Below are 20,696 nucleotides of genomic sequence, written 5' to 3'. Positions count from 1 at the left end.
TTCATTTTGTTTTATGTAATATGATCACAATCGATCGATTTTCTTTTCTATATTTTTTTTAATTTCGTGAAAAGTAATCGCGTGCGTGCGTGCGCTTTCTTTTTTATCGTTATAGCCAGGATATAGCTATGTGGTACTTTATACTGCTATTATATTTTTATAAAAAAAATTAAGGTTTTTTTTTCAAGGTATCTGGTAATAAGGTTCTGATATTTTATCGTCGGTAAAAAAAAATTAGTTAGCATTAGAATCTTAAATTTTTTATATTTTCAGCTTATGCTGCTTTTTTTTCATAAATATCATACGGCTACGCCCGCGTATAATAGTACATATTTCACTTTCTATTACAATATGGTATAGGTTCATGCACGGGTTCATGAATAAGAAAAAAAAAACATGTTTCAATTACTAAATTATTTTTATTGGCATAATTTAACATTTATTTATAACAATAATTAATTATCACAGAGTAAAGATATACGGAATAAAAATTACAATTTTTATCATATTACATTGAGCTATTATTACGTATTGAGAAGACACCACGAACAAAATCTGTGCTGCAAGCGCGGCGGCGCTGGGCGGCTAGTGAGTCAAAGATTAAGCGATGTCATCGACTCACCGCTATAGAGGCGACACTTTGTAAATATTCTGCCTATTACTTATCAATTAAAAACAATCAATGTAACAAAAAAAAATAATATAATTAATCTTATAAAGAAATTATTAATAAACTTATCATTTAAACCAATCAATGTAACAAAAAAAAATTATACGTAGGTAATTGATTTTCATCTTTCATGATTTAACCTTTTTTTAAATAATATCCACAGTACATTCTTTTCTAAATGTGTCAAATTATTATTTTCCACTATAAAAATTTACATCATCTAATATTATTATCTAAACATCTTTCATACCCAATGCAATTTCTTAAATTTTTAGTCTATGAGAAATGACACAAAATGGCGCCCGCCAAAAATTTTTCTCGAACCAAGTTTTAAAAATGATTATCTAGTTAATTACCGATGAAAAGTTATTTCTTTGCACTTTGCCGCATTACTTGAATTATTAGTGCAATATCGTAACACACTCGAGGACACTATTTGATAAGTTTCATGGTTTTTTTGCTTTAAAAGAAACAAGACATGAACGCGACCATCGCGCTAAAGCGACTGAGTGCAGTGTAGCCGGTTGACCTCTGTTGAGCGGAACATAAGTGATATAGGCGGTGTCTTCTCCATACGTAGTAATAGTATCTCAATGTCATATTATGGCTTCAGGGATTCTCGTCTTTATTATTGAATTGCTAGAAGATAATCCTACAAATTACAAAGTTATAAATTGCAAATAATTGTGGATTTATAAAAATTTTATATGATTGTCTCTCTGGAAATAAATAGAACCCTATTCGTAATTTTAAAACAGTTGACAATAATATCTGGCAAGTTCTACTTAAGAAAAAAATGAAAAACCTGAATAGATAATAAATCAAGCTACCTAGATGATTCGATTTTTAAATCTATGATAATAATATAATATACCTGACGATTATGTATAGAAACCGCCAACCAGTCGCAGGTTTTTTTTGTAATAAAAATCGAAATAAAAGTGCAACTAGTGAATTGTTCGTTCTTTGAAAAATCTTAACTATAAAATGCAGTTGCGTCAAGAGGTAACAATACAAAGTAGTTATAAATAATTATTATACTAAAATGAAAATATATGCTTGATTTTATATTTTCCATTATCCAGTTGCCATCATTTTTTATTTTCAAGAAATTATTTTGTTTGTGTTTATATAATTGAAATGCAGTTCCATTCTTACGTAAGTAATGTTCTAATCTAATATACCCTTTAACTATAAATACCTACTTACATTATACCGTCTTACGTATAATATGTACACTAGATTTCACATTAAACATAGTCCTTATCCACGTATATATAATATATTATATTATAATACTATAGTACTGAGTACTTAAAGTTAAAGTAAACTAAGTATTATACTCCTAGAACAGCTTGTAGGAATTTCTGCAGCGGCACTTCGACCAAGAGATGTAACGGGAACGACACTGTGTATGTCGCGAACATTGTTACGTACCAATGACCCGCCTGAAATAAATACGTGAGTTAAACATTATAGTTTTACGGTATGTAATTATGCGAAGTTATTTTTTTGCTTACTATCTTTATGTAAATTATTAAATATTCATAGTGTGGACGTATCTAATAATTGAATCTCTTTCATTTTTCCCATGATCGAAAAAATTAATGGTAAAAACTTAGAATAATTACACAATGTGTAATTATTCTAAGGGTAAAAACTTATATATTAATTCATAAAAGGCAACTTCCATCCATCGATACTATATTATTGTAATCAATAATAATCATCGAACTATTTAATGTTTGATATTGATTATTGGTTACTATCAAGCTATTAGTCCATGCTATCAAGTTACTATGCTTTAAGTTTTAACTAATTTATCAATAGATGGCGCTGTTTGTCAGGTAGGCACATGAAATCGAAAATTATATTTGCTAATTTTAAATAATATAGCTTGGTCAATACTAAAAGTTTTAGTAAGATAGATGTTTTGTTGTTTTAAATTACTCGCTAGCTTTAATTTCTAAAACAGTTACTTATAATTTATAAACAATACTAAAATCAAATATAATACACGCAACATGATACTCACAACGTCAAAGAAAGATATCCTGCTCAAATTGCTCTGGATAGCAATCTGAAACAGGTTGAAGGACCAGTGCGTCATCAGAACTGACAGCGACATGCGGCCCAGGATCTGCCAACCGCCCCACGAAAGGAAGCGCCACCAGAAATCTGGAAATAGTTTAAAATTGTTTAAATAGGTTATTAGCGTTCCGGGAATAGCCCTTTGATATATTGCTTACCCGCTAATATTTCAGTTGTTTCTTTTTCGCTCACCATAGTACCAATACCGTTACCCACCTTTACCACTACTGCTCTAACAATCATGTCATCTCTCTATGTGTCTCAGCTATTGACGCACCGCACACGTGCCGCTGGCGACCCCACGCTACAGTGTCCGCGTCAAAATATACGAAAAAATGTGTCAATTGGCTATCGCTAGACACTAGTGGCTGTGGTCCATCACCATGGTCCGTTTGCACCGACTCTTGTGCTGTTTTAGAAGATCGGTTGTTATGTCGGTAACAGGAACACTTACTATCAATCCGATAGAACATGCCCAGCAGCATGGTGCACATGACCGCCCCGAACACGGGCCGGTCGAGCGCCGCATACAGCGCCGTGACGAAGCGCGGCCGGTCGCCCTGCAGGAAGTACCCCGACAGGATCCACGCCAGCATGCACGGGGTGGTGAACCGGTATACTATGCGGAACCACTGCAATGGGGATATCATTGACGAAAGACTTTAACGTGGTTCTTGAATTGAATGAGATGAGATGTAGAAGATTTAGTGGTTGTAACTTGTAAGGAAAAGGCTGTAGTTGCAAGGGATAAAGTTTATAATAGCAGTTTTAAAAATCAGACTATACAGTATACTATACAATAATAGTCAAATAAAAGTAAACTGATAATTATTCATCAATAATTTCGTTCAATCATTTACTTATTTATAAGAAAACAATGGTCATAACCACAAACACTAGACTCTTTTATTTTTGATTGTACTGTGTTTGAACTCTTTCTTATATTTTAGTATTCTTCTTACAAAAATTGCCACTTAATCATATTAGAACACATCATCTCTATTTGCTCCACATTCCTAATAATATACGACTTGCCCCTAATCTTTCCTCACCTTATACTCGGAAACTTTGACGTCATCAGCCTTCAGGTAGTAGTACAGGAAGCCGAGAAGGACACCCAGCAGGGAGCAGGGCAGGCTGCCCCATGGAGCCGCGTACAGCCAATTGAATGAACGCTCACCCTCGTAGATGTTTCGGAGCAATCTAAAAATTAAATATAGGGATTGAAGTTTACGAGGTCAGTGCATTTTTTTATAAGAAGACCTTCATTATTATACTTGCAAATATATTATGATATTGTGCATTCACTTCGATATTAGATAAGTTTTTATAGCATTCAAATGCTTTATGAATTAGTATATTTTATAAAGAATAGGAAAAATTCGATCACGAGGCGGGATTCAGATTCGATAAAAAAATCTCTTGATTCGATAATACATATTTTAAAAGCAAGAGTTCGCAACGGATGTTTGTTACACTACCACTACAAATAACACAATCTACATCGAATTTTAGGACACCTATAACAACAAGAATTTTGCTATCTACTTATTGTAAACATAGTATCATAAACTCACTCAGGATAAGTGACAAAGACGATAGCCTTCAAATCAAAGTAATACGAGGCAATGAAGTTGGCCACAATCGCGGTGATCACCAGGCCACCGAGTATCTTCACAGCGGTCTTCTTCCACCGCACTACCAGCATGGTGATGATCACCGCCAGCACGTACAGCTGCATGTCTACTGCTAAGAACCTGGATAATTGATCATCCTGGTTATCATCGATGAAAATTCGGTACCGATGTACAAAAATAAAATGTAAAATATTTTTCATATATTATTACTAGCGGTCTGCCTCGGGTTCACACGTGCAAAAGATGGAACAAGAATGCTTCTAAAATAGACGTGTATTGTAGAAACCCATTAATAGTTTGAAAATTATGTAATCCCTGTTTATTATAAAAGTCATGGTTTTGTATAAATCGGGTTATTATTACATAATAATAAATGTGTCATTAAGTAAAAAATAAAAGAAATAAAATTATTTTGGGCAGTTCAGAAGGCTTATAAGATTAGTTTATTTAAATTTTTAACACGAAGGTTCTAGCAATGCTTGCAAATTTTATTAAATAACCTTGCAAAATTATGCGAACTTGAGGTTTTTATTTTACCCTTGACTTTCATATTATATTCGAATTTGGTAGTAAATAAATAAAGTCTAATTTGGTATCATAAAATAACGCGAACTTTAATTACTGTGTATTTATTTTATCATAAATTTCAATTTTGTTGCCATACTTCAGTAGTCATGAAACTGTTTTAGGCTTAGAGCATTAAACCAACGTTTTATTGGTTTAATGCTCTAAGGGTAAAACGGTAAAACCAAAATTTCATTGTACTTAGTGTGTATCTCATCAGAATTTGATTTATTTTTACTGAAAAGGACACATACAAACTTTCTATGAAGGAACTTAACATACGCGTAATTAGGTATACCTAATAAAAAGTGTATAAATAGGAAAAATATTTTGTAAGTTTTTTCGTCTGAACTTTACAAAAACTTGCGACGTAAAATACTATAATATGCACACAGTAGGTATGTACTTTAACATACATCTAAAAAAACAATACGTTTTATTTTCAACTGTGCAATGCTTGCAATTCCACTCCTTAGCTTATCAAGGTTATTATGGTTAAGAGTTTTATTTTATTTTTATAAGTCAAAAGTTAACTTAAAAATAAAACAAAAAATAGTTGTTTCGATTGGAACATATTACACAGGTGCGTAAAATATACATCAGGATATATCCGTTGAACGCAAATTATTATTTACTAGCAATGCCCTGCGGTTTCACCCGCATAGATAGCGATATCTTTACAGTGAAAAGTCTACTATAGGTCGGACATGAAAATCACCTTTACCCCGTCCCGCACTACGGCCTTTTTTTTTTTTGTTTTAGTGGGGAAATCTTACATAGATACCCACGGCCTCCAGGGGAGGGGCCGTGGGTTATGTCGGATTCCTACCGACCAAAACCCCACTGTGTTCCGTCAAGACGCATATATATTGGTAGAATTCCTCCGTGACCCCCGCACTACGGCCTGCTCGAACAGTATACAGTACTATTTTCTGTAGATTGACACTTTTAAATTCGTTATATCTTTTGAATGGAATATCCAATTCTTTTCATTTAAAAAGTATTTTGCTGGTATTGAAACAGTCTATAATAAAACATCATTTAATGGGATAAGGATTAATATATGTGTATGGATAACATGGTTTGATTACTGTCGGCACTTCTATTTACTTTGAAAACGTAAAAAAGTTGTTGTAGTAACATAACTACTGAAGATGGACATATGGTATCGCGGACTTTCTTGTAGATATTGATCCATTCTATAATACTGTAGAACATTTTTTTGTTCTATCTTCAATAGATTCCGCAGCGCACGCGATGACAGAAGTTTTATTGAGGATTTTTTTACACCTTGGGTTACATTATTGCATTTTTGGTAAGGATCTCTAATTTTTTTGAAAATGCAATATAGCCTATGTTGCTCAGTAAAGATGCAGCTTTCTAATGGTGAAAGAATTTTTGAAATCGGTCCAGTAGTTTTTGCGTGAAAACCATACATACATACATACTTACATACATACTTACAAACTTTTCCTCTTTATAATATTAGTATAGATTTTTATTTGCTTAAATATCAGATGGCATATTATGATTACTCAAAACTTTAATAAATAAGCATAAGATTGTTACATTTTTGGTTGCCAAAAGGTTTTTCAAGTGGGTAGGCAGATATACATACATGATACATCTAACAATTTATAAGACTACTCAGTATCGTAGATATTTCAAAAGATAGATTAATAGATACTAAATAATCAGTGTAAATCTAAGTCCAGATGTCCAATTACCTAAATAATATCAATTCTAGGTGTAATTCTAAAATCATAAAAAATAGAAACATGAAATCTAGCAGTACTTGGAAATTTTACCACAACCTTAAAATTCGCTTGGCTATTGCTTTTCAATATCTTTTTTATAAAAACTAAAACAATAAAAGCAAGATTGTTTACCAAGTCTGCAACAAGCACTTTGTGTCTGGCTTGTAGAAGTTGTTAATGTACAGCGCCTGCGCCCACCACTTCTCCCGGCAGCTCTGGCACTGCTTCTCCATGATGGGCCTCCACAGCGCACCGTCGGACACGAAGCGGTTCCAGGTGGCCGTGAAGCCCACCATGAACAGGGATATCGGGGTTATCCTGCAATTTGGAAGATTAACTTAATGACAAATAAATGTTGATTTTATTTCAAGGTTAATAATTTGGAAGTAAAGACATATTTGGCTGGATGGGTTGTGATTATCACCAAAATATATGCTTTTTGTGAAAACAAAACTTGAAAGAAAATAGAGAGAACATGAATTCATGATTTTTGTACACGCCACATTTTCCTATAGCTCTACATATGCGTACCATAATTGTTAAACGATTTTTTATTGTTTCTTACCTGGCCAATCTATGCAGAATAATGCCAAAGAAGACTCTAAATCCGAACTTCTTCTCCGGATTACTTTCCACATGCAGCAAGAAGTTGTACGTGAAGAGGAAGCAGGACAGGATGATGAAGGTCTGCACGATCACTGAGCCGTTGTGCAGGATCGCCGCTAGGGGGTGCTGGCGGTTCTGTGGAATACATAGTCTATGGTCATTAACAGAAAAAGACATTTTGGATACTACGTCACTTTTTGGGAACTTCGGTTAAATAATTAATCAAGTAAAAGAAGTATCGTAAGCTGCTGTTGTATTTCAAGATGGACTTAAAATATATTATAGCAAAGACGATATTATAGCGATCTTGCTGTAAAAAGCATTCTTGCATAGAACATATTATCACTTTAAATATTTATTTATACAACTCATCTAGCTAACGATTCAGAATATTATTTAGATACGTTATTTCATAGCTAATTTATCACTATGATTTCCGACAAAAATTATTAATTTCTATTTATTTATTTATTCTATGTTTCAATACTTACAATTTCCAAGAAAAGTGGGTTGTAGAGATACGCAGAATGATAGATGATGACCGAGTGAGCCATCATCACCAACATCAGGAATATGGCTCTGAAAACAACATTTTCAGATATAATTTATCCTATCGCATAAATATTAATAAAATCATTTCATCAAATCATGCGAAAATAAATCTAACACAAAAAATCCTTAAACAAAAGAATCTTCCGTCCTTTCCGCCTTTTCATAAATAGGTACTGTTTTGGGATGTTTTACAAATCGAATATAAACAAAACAAGCTGCCCACACTGATTTTAATCATTTTGTTGTATTATTATATTAGTGTTGTAATCTAACTTTTCTTTATAAGTACATAATATACATAATATACTTGTAAATCTATACTAATATTATAAAACTGAAGAGTTTGTTTGTTTGTTTGATTGTTTGTTTGTTTGTTTGTTTGAACGCGCTAATCTCGGGAACCACTGGTCCGATTTGAAAAATTCTTTCGGTGTTAGATAGCCCATTTATCGAGGAAGGCTATAGGCTATATATCATCACGCTAAGACTAACAGGAGTGGAGCAATGCGGGTGAAACCGCGGGGAACAGCTAGTATTACTATATACATACTTGGTGCCGTGGATTGGGTTGAGGCGAGACATATTGGTGTCATCGTTCTCAAATGTTTTGGCCAGTCGTTTGAAGTTGGCCCGAAGCGACCAAGCCACCAGTAAACGATTTGCTGAAAGAAAGGGTTTGGAATAGAATGCGTCGAATATCACATAAATAACTAACATGTTTTTACGTCTTTCAAAATCTTATTCTATAATGTGATCATTTTTGCACAACAATTATTACGTTCATTTTCAATTAAAATTGAAAACAATAAAAACTTTGATTTGTCAATCAATATACTTTATTGTGAACAATAATGAAATTTAAGATATTTCTTTTTAATCCAAAAACTTTTATGGTAAGGTCAAATCATGTATTTGGATTGTTTCTCAAGATGTAAGCAAATATAAACGAATGACTTGTGAAAATAGAGCGACCATAATTTGCCAAAATATTAAATCTGAAATAAATCCTAAAAAATATGTATAGGCATGGAAATTACTTATGATTTGAATGTTAAAAATTATTATGTTCGAATATTAAAAAAGTATAAACTTTTCAATTCATGAACGAGAAAAAGTACCTACCTACTTTGTTTACTCTAAAAAGCTCTCTAAAATATTTAAATTCTAGCAAATACTGAACCTACCTATTAAAGTTATTTAGACCTTTATATTGAAAGTGACACGCTTTTTAATAAATAAATTCCGCCGTTAAAAATATAAGTCAGTCAAGTAAAACTTGCAGTATCCAACCAGTTTCTGAGCTAAACCTTGCTGTTCACACAATGCCTGGGATTTCCGCTGACATTCTGTTTATCCGTTATTATAATCAATACTTTGTATTGTAATTTCTTTGTGGATTATTTATAATGACGTGATTTGCTTATCTCTATAGAAACGGATTTCCGAACTGGTGGTAAAACTAAAAATAACTAGCTTTCCGCCCGCGGCTTCGCCCGCGTTTTCAGAGAAAACCCCGCATAGTTCCCTTTCCCGTGGGATTTCCGGGATAAAAGCTATCCTATCCCTCAAGTTGAATCGAACTGCACATGGTGTGCGAATTTTATTATAATCGGTTAAGTGGTTTAGGAGTCCATTGAGGACAAACATTGTGACACGAGATTTATATATATATATTAAGATAAGATGTATTCTGACTATTCAAATGCACTTCTGAACGAAATCTAATTGAAATTGTTTGAGTTTGAACTTTGAAGTAAAGTGTTATAATTAGATACAATATTAGGTGTGGCTCTAAAAATCGCCACCATAAAAGAATTTACTAGATAGTTGCAAATGCACATATTTTCTTATGCAATAAATCTTAATATACATAAATCTCGTGTCACAATGTTTATCCTCAATGGACTCCTAAACCACTTAACCGATTATAATAAAATTCGCACACCATGTGCAGTTCGATCCAACTTGAGAGATAGGGTAGTTTAAACATGTACCTACATGTTGTACCTACAACGGGCGAAGCCGGGGCGGACCGCTAGTTACATTATAAATTACGAATGTTTGTAAGAGATTAGCTTATTATCCTAAAGTGTTACAATCAAATACAGGTAGCAATTTTATACATCTATTATTTTGATCTTGTCGCAATGTTCTTTTTCTTCCTATCATATACTTACGTACGAAAATATGTAATTATAATAAAAACAAATCGCGGAATCAATTAAGTGTTACATTTAATAATGCGAAGTGATGATTATTGAACTGGTTATTTAACTACTAAACAGATTAAATCGGAAAATTATTTATAATCATATACTTAGAACTACTGCTTATGAAGATTTTTCTCGGTAAATCTTTGTTTTTACTGAAACAGGTTAAGAATCGTGGGGTCATTTATTGATTATTATTCACAGTGATTTGTATTCAATTGATTTGTAGTTTTACTATTTCTTACTTACTTGTTTATAATTGTTATGTTGTTCTAAGGATTTCTTCACTTTGAATAAGTGTAGGTTAGGTACCAGCTATAATATCTAGGTATTGTGTTTTGAGCCAGTTTTTCTATAAAAAATATAAATTGAGACACAAATTGAAACATCCTCATACTATATAGGATTATTTACGATGCATTCTAGGGTGTTTTCTGTCACCAATTTATGAGTTATAATTTATTTAAAATGAATCAGCTACCTTGACTTTGCCACTAATTTCCGAGTTAAAAATATATACTTATTTATTCATATCATATTTTAAAATTTAATTATAAATTATTTGTTAATAGATTTTGATTAAAATATTATGTAAATAGTGACTAATAAAATGTTCATAAGTCATAAAATCCGACATAATAACTGGATTCTACCATATAATTCGATTTTCTGTGTTTTATTAATTGTGTATAAAACATAATCATAACATAGTATTTTCTAGTGTTTGATTTTACGCGAGTATTATACATTTAGAAATTAAAGACTTTTTAAAGGATTTTAAACGCGATTTATTCATTATAACACTTTACAGCAAGCGTGAAGTGTTCGAAACGTCGGGAAAATAATATAATGAATAAATCGCGTTTAAAATCCGTTAAAAAGTCTTTAATTTCTAAATAATCATTTTTAATGTGTTATATTAAACAGATATACCTATAATAATGTTTATGCCTTATGGATGGTGTTTTAACCCTCAGTCGATGGTATAGTATTAAGTGTACTTTAAAACGATACAAAATATAAGGAATTATTATTATATTGGAATCTACCTCTTCAGCCACTATCTAATTTATCTATATCCTAAAACTCTACCTAAATAAACATGTTTGCACACTAAGCAGCACATACGATAATTATACTTACGCTTATTGCTCTGATCTCTAAACACATCATACAACGTCCCCACGACGTTGCCCAGCAAGATGACCACGCACACCGCTAGGAAGCCGAAGTCCACTCCATCTATCGGCACCAGGGGTGGCGTGTCTCTCGTCTTGCAGTACTCGAACTTGACCAGCTTGGAGTTCAGGCCGTACTTCGCGCTCGTGAGGTTGCGCACGCAGCGCTCGAAGCGCTGGGTCGGGGCAAGCTGCTCCTCGATGTGGGGGCACGTGGACGAGAGGCAGATGCCCCGGTGCATGAGCGTGTGGTTGAAGCGGTGGACTTGGCTGGAATACGCCTGGAGAAGGGGATTGGCAAAAAAGCAAGAGGAAATTAGGAGTCGGGGTCCATATTTTGTCTAATATTTTTTTTAGTTATCACGTGATATACATTTAAGTTTTTAAATCGGTAAGAGGTGTTGTTTGCAATACGTAAAATATAAAAAAAAATGGAATCATGCTTTCTTCTTTATTGTTGACTAATAATAGAAGAAAACGTGTTTACGAGCATGTAAAATCTATAAAAACATTTCATGACTTCAGTACATATTAACGCTTGTTTTTATTATTATTAGGTATCACAATGTGAATTGATAAATCATATTACGCATATAATTACCAAACACCTTAAACTTTAAATAATGAATAATTATTAAGAAAATTCTGATGAACCCAAACGACGCACAACGGTCAACCGATTTCCTCAATGTTTATTTCCTTATGATTTCCAAACGTGTTATAATAATTGTTAATGCTTTATTTCGTCAAATTAAACAATCCGGACTTGAGTGTTAAGCTGTTAACGTTTTTGATTTATGTTACATGTAGAGGCCATTCACCCGCCAGTTGCGATGCCGATAAACTTTGGGGTAAGGGAACTTCGGAACATAATTAAATTAACATAAGCAGTTTCTAACCTAATCTTTTAATTTTATCAATCAATTTTGCCAAATACAATATTGCCTGATATATTATTATCCGCTTAAAATTCTAAGATGTATAATATCTAAAGCTTACAACTGCAACGATGTACCAATAAAAAATCGACGACTCGGTATGCAAGTAATATCTTGGAAAATAACTAAATGTTTATAAATATACCAATGTTTCTTAAAATAGACCTAAAAATAGAAGACAACCTGCTCCTACAAGAGACATTTTGAGGCTGTGTGAAATATTTGCACTATATTGCGCCATACATAAAATAACACAACTAGTATTGGTCCAAAAGGACATGATTGGGTATTTTCCGATGATCAGTAACTCTCCATAGGTATAAGTTTTTCATTGACTTTTATATAAATAACATGATAAATTAATGTGGTTCATGGTGAATAAATAATATCTTATAATATAATATGTATAATTTTACGAAAACTTTTTGTACCTATTCTTACGCGAGTATGGGAATGGAAACTTAATAGCGAGTTCCTAAGCTTTGTAGTGTATTTTGATATTTGTGCCAAATCTTCTAACACAACAGATTTGGATAAACACTGTCCGCTCGCTCTCTACTTTTTTCAACCAGAATTAAAAGTTTACAACAGTTTTTTTTAGCTCTATGTAATCGACATAGAGCGATCGCTTTAATAATTTATTAAAAACAAAATTAATATTTGCAGGTTATATATTATTATCTTTCTTAAATTTAATCTATGCTACGTTTTTTGATAAACATTAAAACATTCAATGATGAATACTACTTCATCTATTATATGTACTTAATCTATGTGTAATAGGTATATAATTTTATAAAAAGGGCGAAGTAAGGAGTGTTTATAATAAATTATGAGTTTTTAATGGTTTTAAACTTTTGTTGAATAACTTTAAATCCGGGTGTAATATTTAACGTTTTTGTCGTTAACGGGCGTGGTTAAGTTTTGAAGTCGAAGATAATTATCTGTTAAATATTTATACAAATGTATAATACCGTATGTTTATTTTTTATTTGTAACTCATTAAAATTTAGGAATTTTATATCATTTTATTTATGTTTATGTAATGGGTGTTTTTATATACTTTTAAATATATTGCTCGAGTCAATTAAATTACTGTTAGTGTTATTTATTTATAATAGGCTTATAGTAAAACAATTATAATTTAAACAACCAGTAGGATTAGGAAACAATCTTACAATATAACATTTGTTTCGGTACATTTTCTAATAAATCACTTGATCAACATATTTTAGTCGACTACTTCACACCGGGTTTTTATCGGAAAGCCCATATTAAAATTTAAATTAATTTCAAAATAAAAAAGACCTCGAGCGGCGACCGCGATGAAGGCTTTATCTCAAATGTAGAGCTAACTATTGCCGAATTATCTGCGTCCAAGTGAAGGTTCAACTGTCTAGTTTGGGCATCAAATAGTGTTTAGCAATATTCTGGGTTTGGACTGACCTTCTCGTGTTTAGTTTAATAACATTAATCATGATGCTATAATAGGGGAAATTATTGCAATATGTTTTCGAGGTTTTAGCACTAACGTGTTGATTAGTTAGAAAAACATTTAGAATTATCACATATTAATCGCAGACATAAATATTATATAATATGTTTACTTACTAATTATTATTTTTATAATAAAATAAAAAATGACCGCCTTGACTTTGAAAAGATATTCGATAAATTTTTAAAAAGTAAGAGATTCTTTACGTTATTATTTTTGAAGTAAAATGCTAACACTTAATTACACTAAAAGCTACCAGTAAGATTAATACTTCATTGAATATTATACATTTCACGGTCCATTTTTATTTGTGGTTTTATATTTTTTATTCGTTACAAAGGCTGGTGTAGGTACTTAAGTTATTATACCGGATTTAAAGGTAAGTACTTAGTTTTAATATTAAAGTTATAAATAACAATATAATGCACGAGAATGTATAACATGTATGATTGATGATAACGAGCTGAATAAAGGGAAGTTACAAGTCTCTGGGTGACTAACAAATATCTGCTACATACCTACGTAATAAAAATGTAGTAAGATACAAACAAAACAGTAATCTACAAACTAAATGGTCGTCTATATTATGTCCTGCTGATTTGTTCGTACCCTCATATGAGGCCCGTGTCCCAGCAGTGGGAACGTATGTGGGCTGATGATGATGATGATTTGTTTGTGCCTAATATCAGCCCGGTTCAAAAGATTAGAGATTAGTAGAAATAACAACCTACCTTTATAATATTGGCAATTTCGTTCTGATCAGATCCGCTGAGGTGGAAGGAGCCGAGGCAGTAGGTGCCGCGCGTCGCCAGGCACTGCTCGTAGTCGTCCTGAAGGTACAGCGGCGGCATCGCGTAGTACGTGTCATCTGTTGATGTGTGATAATGTTCTTATTAATAATCTAATCTTGGTAGTTTATATATTCAGAAAAACTAGGTGTCCTGCGATTTCACTAGCAGACCAAGGGCAAAATCATTTCATTTCGTATATTTGATAATAATTGATAAGCAGCCTATTAGATGCTTCAACTCTTAAGCGCATCACACACGGTGAAGATACTATAATATTTTATGTTAAGATTCTCTAATATAAAATATTACAGTATCTTAAGGTATCCGGTATCAGCGTTCTGACCATCATTTTTCTTTTTGTCATTGCGTACTAAGACCCCTGTAGAACCGCCATCCTGTTACAAATGACCCGAAATTTTGTGTCAGTGTTTCGGGTCGCTTAACTTCAACTATTCATTGCTAGCTGTCAAGGCGTAGCAGACACACATACTTGTATCTTATAAGTATGTTGTACCTAGATATAGGATGTGACTTATGATTATATTATAACAAGCTTCCGCCCGCGGCTTCGCCCGCGTGGTGTTTTGATAAAAGGTAGCCTATGTTCTTTCTCAGGGTCTAAAGATTGTCTGTGCCAAATTTCATCAAAATCGGTTGAGAGGATTAAGCGGGAATGCGCAACAGACAGACATACAGACAGAGTTACTTTCGCATTTATAATATTAAGTGGGGAAGTAGGGATTTAACGCAGACTACCTATGTCAGTTCTGCAACTGCAATTTTTCATTTTTTGTAGAATTAAAATCCATTTAGAGTTTTAAACATTTACAAATATAAACTGAATAAAGACTGAGATTCCAATGTTAGCTCATATTCGTCTATTTTATAATCTTCACGCGGAGTCGTATAAAATATGATTTTACTACATTTTAAAATTTTATGACCCATGTTTGCACTCCTTGTACACTTAATACAAATACATACATAATAAATAAAAATAATAAATAGTTGCATATTATATCCAAACGTACGTGATTAATAACACAATTAATTGATCGAACCGTACTCGTAACTAATTGTATATTATTTCCTACTATATGCAAATGGCACAGCTGACAATGTACATACATTGGTATTAGATTTAAACTGTATGATACATTCCATGCATTATCAAAAAGGCCTTATTTGTAAGTAAAACCACAAAAAGGTTTATCCAATAATTTTATTATGACGCACGGCTTTTTACATCGTGGGACTGATATAATTAAGTACCATTTGTTCCTTTTCTCCAAAATTTTTAGTTGCATGATGATACTGATAAATAACAGTACCGATAAATTATACTAGCTATGCCCCGCGGTTCTACGCGCATCTCTACGGTGAATTTGGCTAGATCGTGATGATGTAGAGCCTATAGCCTTCCTCGATAAATGCAGGACTATCTATAACACTGAAATATTTCAAATTGGACACATATTTTCGAGATTTGCGCGTTCAGCAAACAAACGAACGAACTCTTCAGCTTCTTAGATAAATTGAGTACATATTATAGCAAATAACTTTCCCTAAAAATTAATAGTTTAATTGCTGCAAAAAGAAATTGAAGTTTTCAATTAATTTTAACTAACTCCGCATCATTACTGAAGTCGCAGAAGAAACACATCGTGACATTTGATTCAGTATCGTAGATAAAATGTGCAATGTTTTTACCGTTAAATTTTATAGCTACTGATAAAACAATTATTCTTCTATAATATTTTAATAAAACAGCGCATTTTTTGCTGTTCAAATACGAAAAAAACTCTTTGTTAAATCTACTAATTATAGCCTTTTGTATAATATCTTATGTTTTTTATATGTAATGATTATGTATACATCAAATAGTGAGAAGTTACTTTGATCATGTATCCTCCTAGCAACATAGGTGAACATTCTACAAAAATCACACGACAACAAAAAGCTACGAGCTAAAGCACATCATATATAATAGTACTACGCTAAAGCTAGAAAATTTGACTAAATAATGTACTATCGTTTTTTATTTTAAGCTGTGTACAAAAGAGGAAAAATATGATACGATATGGTTTTACAAAATATATTTTTGTACTTGGCGATTATCGTTATTAACCGTAGTGTTTTGAAAAAATTGTTTTATTAGCACTGTCATGCACAAATGCACAGTTTCAATTGTTTTAAAGTCTTATCTGCGATGCTGCATTTTAATATTAATTATATAAATATATAATCAATTGAAATTAACGTATCTATGCTGATGTTGATAATATTACTACCAAATAGAAACAAGAGAAAAGGCTCAAAAAAAATTGTACAAGCAAGGGCTCCGTAGCTAATTTTATTCTATTGGGTTCTCTTATCTTTTTGATAGTTGTGATACAATATCTAACGTAATAAGCACAGTTATAAGTTACAATTCATGAATGAATCATTTAAATTTAAAATCTAGGTAAGTGATTGAACCGAGTGAGCAGGAAAAACGAATTGTAATAACGTTGTGATATAAACATTAGGTATAATGTTGTACATATTAGATGGTTATTAAATAGTAAATCTATTATTAGCTCCTTATAGGAGATAGACATTGTTATGACACAAGAAACAGAAATAAAATTGAAATGCCATTTTTCCGGCTAGCTAAAGTTAAAAATTCATTTATGGGTCAAGGTGCTTTTACAACAGAATTCCTCATAATATTAAAGAGTTTAGTAGTTCTAAATTTAAAACTTATATAAAAAAAGTACTAGTTCAGAGAGCCTATTACAGTATTAAGGAATATATGGACGATAAAAACCCATGGAGGGTTGTCGCGTAAAAACCACAGGACAGTTCTTTGGCATATTACGATAATATATGGTGTTACATAATATGTATTTTGTAACTGACATGATTAAAAAGAGCAACTATGGAGTTTCTTGTCGGTTCTTCTCCATAGATACTGCTTTCCGAATCGGTGGTAAATGTTAAAAATATGTAATGACGTTTCAAAAGTGCTTCTAGAAGAAGTCTAATTGAATAAATAATTAATGTTTGAGTTTGAGTTAAAGTAAAAACGTAACCTCCTTGATGTAACGCGACCTTTATAATTAGCATTACAGACAAATTAAAGAACTCTGTTCATATATTTTTCAGCCAAAGATCAAGATCATGGAACATTGGAGAACATTCTAGACTAGCTGTGCTCCGCGGTTTCACCCGCATTGCTCCGCTCCTGTTGGTCTTAGCGTGATGATATAATATAGCCTTCCTTGATAAATGGGCTATCTAACACCGAAATAATTTTTCAAATCGGACCAGTAGTTCCTGAGATTAGCGCGTTCAAACAAACAAACAAACTCTTCAGCTTTATAATATTATTAGTATTAGATGGTATTAGTATATATTTATAAAATAAACGATGATTTACATATTATTTTTATGTATTTTAAATTTTAATTGACATTGAGCAAAAATCTTGATACTGTTTGACATTGCTTTGGGCGGTGATAGTCAGACGTAAAATACATTTGTCATATTATTATACTGATTAATTTTTTTTAATAATACGTAGCTACATACTAGATACGTATATATAACTCCCTAATACATACATTACATTTAACGAGGAGTCTCCCACGTAATTACCGTCTCATTATTAAAATTAACAAAGGAAATAATTTTAATATTTAAAGTTTATTAGCACTAAAATATTTCTTATCCGCTTCTTCATTGTTTTATGTTATATATGCGATTTGAACGAGTCATACATAAGTACATAAAAAAAGTGAAGTCAAATGTCCCCTAGTGGGGTAAGGGGCAGATGCATTAAACATTTGTTTCACTGATCGATTTTCTTTAGGGACAAGTAGGTGATCAGCCTTCTGTGTCCTGCCAGACCGAGACATTTTTTTTTTCTTCGTCTCCACCGGGAATCGAACCCAGGACCCCTCGGTTATACGCTCACGCGTCAACCACTGTACCAAGGAGGCGGTGTTTCTTACATAAGTACATAAATTTTTAGGAAATTCCGGAGTAAATCAGAATATCTATGTTTCCCAGCGGTAAAAAGAAGCCAATGCCACTGTCTAGCCTCCTCGATATCCAGATACAAAATCGTATCTACTATTAAATAGCTCCGTTGCGACTTGATCACAGAACATATACCTCTCTTTATATGTTCTGTGGACTTGATATACAACTCACAATCAAAAAAATAATTCCACTCATTAGTATCTAAGAATTAAAATGGACATTAGTTATTCCTTTCAATCACGATTAAGTATAAGATATTTTAATAGGTGACTATAAAAGTCATTGTCGGTCCGTCCAGCTTCGCCCGTGGTACATGTTTACGGTTTCTCTCCATAAGAACTATCCTCGTCCTTCAAGGAATATTATAAAAAAAGAATTAACGAAATCGGTTCTGCCGTTCTCGAGTTATATGCGCTTACCGACACATTTTGCGACTCATTTTTATAGTATGTTGCACTGATATGAAGCAAATAAACGATTTTTCATTTGTTTTTCATTTTTCAGTATAGAAGATTGAAAACTCTAAATTTACTAGTTTTCCTTTGCCTTGGAAACACAAAACAATGCTAGCCACACCACATTTATGATTGTATGTCATTTTATTAACAACCAATACGTTTCATCATTAATCAACTGGTTCGGAAAACCATCGTATGATATTGATAAACGAGTTTCTGATCTAGATGAATTGTTGATTTAAAATATATAGCAAAACTACTGTATCCATTTTATTAAGTTTTTTGATGGAGTAGTTAACTCTATCGTAATTCAGTACGGAGGAGTACTTTAAATGTAAAAACATTATATACAAATAGGTTATGTTTAATAATATTTTACTACTTTTTTCAAGCCGAAATGTTATTTTTTCAAGTAACTATCTATCTATAAAGATACCTAAATATTTTTGTATATGACATTCGATTAAGTATTAACCTATGAGTGTGTTTAACTACAATTTTAATGTATTTTTAAATACAACATAAAACATTTCGTCCTTTCAACCTTCAAGAGTCGTGTAATTCTTTTTCCAATCATAATTTGTTTTGATTTTTCGAAACTCATTTAGAGGGAACAAAGGAATTTTAATACAATTAAAGCAATGACATTTAAATGTAAAATCAACAAAAAAATCATCCTCTTGAATAATTACGAAAAAACTATATTTTTCGACAAGAATAGCTTACTGTATAAAGTGTAAAGTAAATAACACTGTGATTTAATTATTACTGTTAAAATTTTGTTTCCTTTTTCATTCATGAAAATATACGCTATAGTTTTATATATACAATTTTATAAAATAATAATATTTTATGGTTTCTTCTATAACTTGAACTTAAAATAGTTAAACATAGCTTAATTTTTCAGGAAATAACCTATAGGGTATACTAGACGTCCTTATTAGAAGAATAATTTAAATATTTTTTAGAAATTCTAATGCTTTCAAACACTACTTTGATATTTCTTCCCTAAAACGAAATTACTAAATCATTTATTTACAATTGTTTAGATATTTATTGTTGCAAATGTTGTCCTTTATATTTAACTCCTTTAAAACAACGCTTAAAAACTTCCTGTAAAAAAAATTCAGCATTTCTAACCTAACCTGACTTAAACTTCCTTCCTCTAAAGAAAATTTCCGCTTTCCCTTAAACCTAACTACGGTCCTTATTATCCTGATACAAACTTATAAATATAAAGTTCCTTGCGTTAAAAGCAGCCGTACCGTTAAACTCGACCGCCGCCGCCACGGTGAGCACACAGAGAAGCAGCAACCCCATCACTGGCACTCCACACAACACTGTCACGATTGAGCCGCACCACACACAGACATCAACTCGACCACTTCTGTTTCCGCACTTTTATTTAACCGTGCGTGTGGCAGAATCTTAATATTTTTATTACAGCGTTGATTACGTCGGTGTTAGCGTGTGTTATCATTTTGGGACCTTTGTCGGAGGAAGGAGGGAAAGTATGCAGTTTCAAGGCAGGCCGGCAACCGGGGAGCTTCGCCTACGTGCTTTTGTTTATTATCTAGTTTGATTGTGTGTTCCAAGAGGAGCAACTCTAACTTATTACAGCTGTTTAAATTACTACATATGGCATATATATAGAGCATTAACATTATTGAAAGCATCGACGTTTATTTCTAAATCCAAATGTTATTGACATGTGGTTAACTGG

The 20,696-nt window shown here is 32.3% G+C and overlaps 1 protein-coding gene across 1 annotated transcript; it reads right to left on the bottom strand.

Annotated features, from left to right (window-relative positions):
- Positions 1–1,724: 1,724 nt before the first annotated feature.
- LOC149478587 (nose resistant to fluoxetine protein 6-like) lies at positions 1,725–20,338 on the bottom strand. Its single transcript, XM_089708375.1, has 12 exons — positions 20,239–20,338; positions 14,430–14,566; positions 11,231–11,546; positions 8,428–8,539; positions 7,817–7,904; positions 7,285–7,460; positions 6,852–7,037; positions 4,339–4,518; positions 3,814–3,964; positions 3,216–3,393; positions 2,706–2,848; positions 1,725–2,118 (listed from the first exon to the last, which is right to left on the bottom strand). The coding sequence occupies exons 1-12, from the start codon at positions 20,291–20,293 to the stop codon at positions 2,008–2,010; spliced, it is 1,833 nt and encodes a 610-aa protein (XP_089564501.1). The 5' UTR covers positions 20,294–20,338; the 3' UTR covers positions 1,725–2,007.
- Between the last annotated feature and the right edge of the window lie 358 nt (positions 20,339–20,696).

This window comes from Colias philodice, chromosome 21 (assembly GCF_061535455.1).
Source record: "Colias philodice isolate Cphi_HAF_F1 chromosome 21, ilColPhil1 Martin Lab GWU primary, whole genome shotgun sequence".
NCBI classification, from domain to species: domain Eukaryota; kingdom Metazoa; phylum Arthropoda; class Insecta; order Lepidoptera; family Pieridae; genus Colias; species Colias philodice.
This window is presented reverse-complemented; position numbering and strand designations above follow the sequence as displayed.

Coding starts and splice junctions, on each gene's coding strand:
- LOC149478587 (XM_089708375.1), bottom strand. CDS start 20,293: ATGGGGTTGCTGCTTCTCTGTGTGCTCACCGTGGCGGCGGCGGTCGAG. Junction 3,394..3,813: donor TCAAAGTTTCCGAGTATAAG/GTGAGGAAAGAT, acceptor TCCCCATTGCAG/TGGTTCCGCATAGTATACCG. Junction 2,119..2,705: donor GGATATCTTTCTTTGACGTT/GTGAGTATCATG, acceptor TATTTATTTCAG/GCGGGTCATTGGTACGTAAC.